The following is a 6000-nucleotide window of genomic DNA, read 5'->3' on the forward strand; positions in this document are numbered from 1 at the left end:
TCAAGATTTATTAAGAATGTACCAACGTCTTTACATTACAGCGTTGCAGTCACTTTTGACGAATCTGCTGGAATGGGACGTAAAACAGCTCACATGCACGCGCACATCCCAACTTAACACGATCCCCAGTTGATCCATAACAACGGGTTCACCACTGGGTTCAGAGCTTTAACCTCCCCAGTTTATCCTGAAACACTACGACAGCCTACAGACTGGTCTTCGATCGGCAAATAAATTCAATAGTACACCGCCTTAGCCCAACCGAGTTTGAACAGCTCGGCTCATCACTGGGGGGGACTTATCCACCAACGACAGATTCTGGCTCAATAAAAAGCTATCAAGACACATTTCTCTATACGTAAGACCATTAATTAAATCCAACACCCTTCGCTTGTTTAACTTATATTAAAATGGTTGCAAAAGAATAAAAACAGCACCCTCATTACACTCAACTGTGTTGACGAAGGGTTAACGAGGTCATAACAGGCGAAAACGGCTTCATATCAAATAGCATTTCTTCTCAAAGTCTACCTGCGGTTTACAAACGCGAGGCCTCGACAAAGCAAGCACCCAAACTAATATAACACTCAGTTTAATAACTTTCAAAGCGGACTAATATTTAAAATACTCGCAGGGAGCAACTACGGAAGATCACTGACAGCCTTATATAGTCAACTTCACTTGTGTAGCATTTTTCACGATACTCAAATAAGTTTAACGAAAAGTCAATATTTACAATATATCCTGATATCTTCATGCCTTGACAATCGCATAAAGGTAGAGATTGGCCATAATATAGTTTATATTGGCGTCGATAAACAATCACGACGTTTTTCTATATAGTATTTGTTACTTAAATCAGTAAATTGTATGTATGTGGATGGAGTTGGAAGAACTATATTCAACTTTTAGTATATCGTTTAAGTACATAATTACTCTATAGTACAATACGAATTGAATACTGCGTCTATACCTTTTATAGAGTGTATAAACGTGACACGCACACTGCATTATTTTGTACAATAAAAAATGTTTGTCTCTGTGCATATTCTGAACGTGTAATGCTGCCGATTAATAAAGTATATATTTGTCTACACAGACTCCCTTAAGTGTAATTGCATGGTGGGTTGTATTAATATTACGCTTTATTTTTCTGTGCAACAAGAGCATATTTGAAGAGTGCTGTTATATGATTAGCAGAGTCGTGTGTGTGTGTGTCTGTCTCCAGACCTCCATCAGCGTCATACACTCTCACCTTTAACAGCAAGGCCTTCGTTCTGGCGCCATCTTCATGAAGCCTCTGAAATCCAAACAGTGTGCTGCAAACAGAGGACAACACAGGCGGTTCCGCGTTACTTTACCTGCACCGCATTCATTTGCACCACGTTAACACGCGGGGAACGCTCATAGAAATGCACGGAGGGTTATCGGTGCAAGTAAAGGGGCTTTGACTGACCTGTCTACGCAGGCTAAGCGCTCTCTTTCTTGCGGCGTAAGCTTCGGAAAGTCCTCCTCGGTTTCACTCGCTTTTCCCGCCGCCATTTTCTTTTCCTCATCACCATCAGCAGCAGCAGCGCGAGCTACAGCGGCCACCGACACTCCGCACGATTTCATAGACAAAAAACTCCAGCGAAAATATTTACGCACCGCAAGCCGAGCACCTATTTTTTGCGTAAATCTAAACGCAAAAAAAAAACAACAGACGGGAAAATATTTCCTCTGAACACCCTCTTTTTCACATTGTCCTCGACATGAATGAGTCGTGGGTAGCAGGTACACCGAAACGCATGCGGAACGAGCAATGCGGGATTCAACGGTAAACTGTTATTTAGTAATATCTCAAACTTCCCCCTAGCCGCCAGCTCAAACTTGTTATAATTGTGTCACTCAAGCGAGCCCACGCCGCTGCCGTCGGAACGCCCTCTCTGAGGTTCTGGCCAATGGCTGTTCTCGGTTGAGGATCACGTGATCGTCCTTGTCTTGGGATCCTTTTTTTTCATATAAACTTTTAAGGGGGAGGGTAAATAACAAACACCTCAAATTTACGTCGCATTTTCGCCTGCTGCGATTGGCTCAGCTGGGTTTATTATGATTACGTAACACCAGTTTAAAACGCCTTATTGGTTCAAGAGTCTGTCTGTTTGAAACATTAGCTTTTTGAGGATGTAACGTTGATTTTTTTCTTAGTTATTATACAGTTAGATCTGCAGGCGTCAGTATGATTTTTATTACTTCAGATAAACGTAGAAATGTGTAATACAGGGCAGATCTCGCTTTCTATTTCTTTCTTTATTATCAATGTATTTTGTTTATTAGTATTGTATTGTACTGCACCGTACTGTATTTATTTTTTGTGCTTGCAGTTATTTCCATTTCTGTGTTTGTCCAATGGTGTAATGCCTAACTTTCATATAATAAATACCATTCTGTTCTGCCATATCCTATCATGTTTTCTTTTTTTCTTTTTCTTTAAAGTTGTTGGATATCTCTACATCTATCAAAACGTTAAGCAAAGAAAAAGAAAAAAAATGTATTTCTTTAACTTTCTTTCTTTTTCTCCCTTAACTAGTTTCTTATAGTGTTTCTTATACGAAATTAAGTCAGCTTCAGACGGTATAAAGACTTCTGCTACTGTAGGTAAACAATAATTATATATATATATATAATTAAAAATTACACTTGAAACAATATGTAGCCTATTTTGTGAATAACACTTAGAAGCGATGGTATGATTCCGTGGACAGTTATCGCACGTAAACTGCGTAGGATTTTGCGTCAAGCTGCGGCGGTTTCGAACGCTGTGAACAGAGCCGAGCCTCATAAAATGGCGGATCGCGGTGAAGGTAAACAAATTTGCAAAACAAACATTTGAATAAACAGTCTGGTTTGACAACGTGTTTATTTGATCATACAGTTTATATGCATGAGATTCCAAGTGTTTCCAAATGTAGCAGAGCAGCAAAATAATCGGTGATTAAAGTCGGATATCATGTGATAAATCTCGGGAAATTAACGTTACCTCATACTGTTTTCATTCTCATTCATGTTTTTGTTAACTGCATGCCAAAATTCAAAATATAATCTGAAGTGTCTTGCTCTCAGGTTCGATATTTCAGTATAAGGTGCGATGGTGAGACCTGAATTATCACATTATGAAAGGTTCATGCTATTTTTCTACTTGGTTTTTAAGCAGATCGAAACAAAGGTTAATATAAAACAATCTAAAACAGGTTGTGTAAAACCTACACTTGGTTCTTGGGTGGAAATAATAATCTGTATAGGCTACCATTTGTTTACCAATGCAAAACGTTCTAATGAATTATATATGTGGTGTATTTTCACATGCATCAACGCTTTGTGATTACTTCATGTATAATAACAGTTACTTTCGTTTTCAGATGTAGATGGAGAGAGCGAAGATGAATTTTATGAGGTTGTTAACATCACTGATTATGCCAGGAGGCATGAATGGTGGAGTCTTGTTTTTGGGAACAGTACTGGACCCATTGCAGAAAAGTACTCTGTGGCTTCACAGATCATGATGGGTGGAGTGACTGGATGGTTAGTGTTAACATAGATCAAGAAACCTAAGATATTTCACATGTGCTGTAGTCTCTGATTGGTGTACTTCAATTCTTTGTTCTACATGTATGAAAGAACTGCATTAATGTATAATAATGGGTGCATTAATTACTTAAAATCTCTGTCCTCTAGGTGTGCTGGTTATCTTTTTCAGAGAGTTGGGAAAATTGTGGCTACTGCTGTTGGAGGAGGATTTCTTTTGCTACAAGTATGGTTTATTAAAATGCTTGCATCGTATGTCAAAGCCATTTTTAAAGGAATAGTTTACTCAAAAATGTAAATTTGCTATACGTTTACTCCCTCTCGGGGCATCCATGTCCATGTGCTTGGAGAAATTTAGCATTTCATCACTTGCTCACCAATGGATCCTATGTTGTTGGGTCCTGAGTTCAAACAGCTGATAAAACATCACAATAATCCAAATCACAACTTTTAACTTCACATTTTTAACTTCAAACAGATCCTTCCGGCCAAAAAACAAGCCCTCTATCCATAATATTGCTTTCTCATTCTGACGGCACCCATTCACTACAGAGAATCCTTTGTTAAACAGGTGATGTCATGCTAAATTTCTCCAAATATGTTCCGATGATTGTTTCTCAAACTCATTGGATGGCCTGGGGGTCAGTACATATTCAGCAAATTAGCATTTTTCACTATTCTTTTAAGGGCTTTAAATGCTTCTATGTCATCTTACTTAAGAGGGAAAAGAAATCTTAATTTTCTCCTTTCAGATTGCCAACCACAGTGGCTATGTGCAGGTTGACTGGAGGAAAGTGGAAAAGGATGTCAATAAAGCTAAAAAGCATTTGAAGAAAAAGGCAAACAAAGCAGCCCCTGAGCTCAATTCCTTTATTGAAGACGTGGGTATTCTTTCATTCATTCATCATTACTTCATATACCAGTCTAATAGCTATTTTGCGCTCCCAAAATTCTATAAAGCATTTTGTATTATTATTTAGAAAGTTGTTTTTATCTATCCTGCATTCAATAAGTGTTGTATTTTTCTTATACAGTCGACAGAATTTGTGAAGAGGAATATTGTTATCTCGGGGGGATTTGTCGGAGGATTTCTGCTGGGCCTGGCATCCTAAATCAAACCTGGATCTACTGTATTGCCACTGATTGAAGTAGTTTGCACATGAATATTCTCCCTTATCTCTGTATCGCAGCGATACAACTCTGAAACTTGATGTATTGTCTGAACTGTTGTTCTAAATATATTCCTCCAAAATGTTGTTCTTAACTGTACATAGCTTAATCATTCTGATGAAGAGAGATATATTGTGCCAATAACTTTATACAAAAATTGGTGGTGTGGTTTTATGTTATATTTTTATATTATTTTGCTTACCCTTAATCATAAAGACATCAACATGAAGTCTGTTACATATACGACTCAAGTGTTTCTTATTGTATTTTGTTTTTGACAATACATTACTTGAGTTAGTTGTAATCATTTCCTTAATATTTACTTGTCCAGAGGCATGTATAGTGTTTTTTTTTTTTTTTGAGAGAGCTTTGTGATGAATTTGTTCTTAATATACAGCATAACCCACCAATAACATGTTTGTGAAAAAATACAAATCCTGTCCTTCTGGTTATTTACGCTCTATTCATGTAATTCAATAAATGTTTTGTCTGTGTTGAGGGACAATACGTTTCTGTGAGTAGGAGCTGTTTAAGTAGTATTGCTATCTATATTAGTATCTGGAGCAGTTAGCTCATATTTACTTAAACTGAAAATAATTCAATAGTGTGTGTGTGTGTGTGTGTATAGAATATACATATACTATACTGTTTAGTTAGTTAGTCACTATTGCCTAAAATGTTGAAAGTGGTGCCAAATTCTCAACCCACAGTAAAATTCATTCTATTTTTGATGAAGAAAACCAAAAACACGGAGTAGAAACGACAGAACAAGTAAAACTCATAGAAATGCTGTCATAACAAAACTATGACAACATTTTAGTGTACATTTTATTTTCTATCCATTATTTCTCAGCTTAGAAGAGACAAATTTCACAAATCTCAGCATTTGTGATGTGCACAGTGATGCTCCAGCATGGGTTGCTTTTGACAAACAGGTTGGTAATTATTCTAAGGGAACATTAAAACTATTTTTTTTCCTTAGTGCTGTGCAAAGCATATTAATAATAATCACTATTTTGTTACCTCAAGGTCCAGTGTTCTGATGCTTATTTCCAAGAAACTGTACCTCAGAGGAGGGGAGAAAAATGTAGAGTAAATATGTGCAAGACACCATAGAAGTAAAGGAGCCAGAGTTCAAAAACAGTGGAATCCCACTGGGTAAACTATTAAAATCAAATGTATAGCACACTGTTTAATGACAACCCAGTAAAAACATCCTGTTCGAATGCAGCTGGTCTCCTCCTGTATAGGAACCCTGATTTGGAG

The 6000-nt window shown here is 37.2% G+C and overlaps 2 protein-coding genes across 8 annotated transcripts in view; one reads left to right on the forward strand and one right to left on the reverse strand.

Moving 5' to 3' along the window:
• LOC113053109 (lysine-specific demethylase 6A-like) overlaps nt 1-1966 on the reverse strand; it is a 51722-nt gene extending 49756 nt beyond the window's left edge. For 3 of the 7 annotated variants that reach the window (XM_026217827.1, XM_026217829.1, XM_026217825.1), the window contains exons 1-2: nt 1457-1960; nt 1256-1319 (exon numbers count right to left, since the gene is read on the reverse strand). In XM_026217827.1, the coding sequence (XP_026073612.1) occupies nt 1256-1319; nt 1457-1614 (222 nt within the window). In that variant the 5' untranslated portion in view covers nt 1615-1960. Of the gene's footprint in view, nt 1-1255; nt 1320-1456 lie in introns of all 7 variants that reach the window. The other 4 variants (XM_026217826.1, XM_026217828.1, XM_026217824.1 and 1 more) reach the window with 2 other exon arrangements.
• A 758-nt stretch (nt 1967-2724) lies between these two features.
• On the forward strand, nt 2725-5232 carry LOC113053111 (FUN14 domain-containing protein 1). Its single transcript, XM_026217834.1, has 5 exons — nt 2725-2843; nt 3399-3561; nt 3715-3790; nt 4317-4445; nt 4599-5232. The coding sequence occupies exons 1-5, from the start codon at nt 2729-2731 to the stop codon at nt 4674-4676; spliced, it is 561 nt and encodes a 186-aa protein (XP_026073619.1). The 5' UTR covers nt 2725-2728; the 3' UTR covers nt 4677-5232.
• The last annotated feature ends 768 nt before the right edge of the window (nt 5233-6000 follow it).

This window comes from Carassius auratus, chromosome 34 (assembly GCF_003368295.1).
Source record: "Carassius auratus strain Wakin chromosome 34, ASM336829v1, whole genome shotgun sequence".
NCBI lineage: Eukaryota > Metazoa > Chordata > Actinopteri > Cypriniformes > Cyprinidae > Carassius > Carassius auratus.

Excerpts from the sequence above, each read along its gene's own strand:
- LOC113053111 (XM_026217834.1), top strand. The coding sequence starts at position 2,729 with ATGATTCCGTGGACAGTTATCGCACGTAAACTGCGTAGGATTTTGCGT. Across the intron at positions 2,844-3,398 it reads AATGGCGGATCGCGGTGAAG|ATGTAGATGGAGAGAGCGAA; the intron begins GTAAACAAATTT and ends TTTCGTTTTCAG. Across the intron at positions 3,791-4,316 it reads GAGGATTTCTTTTGCTACAA|ATTGCCAACCACAGTGGCTA; the intron begins GTATGGTTTATT and ends TTCTCCTTTCAG.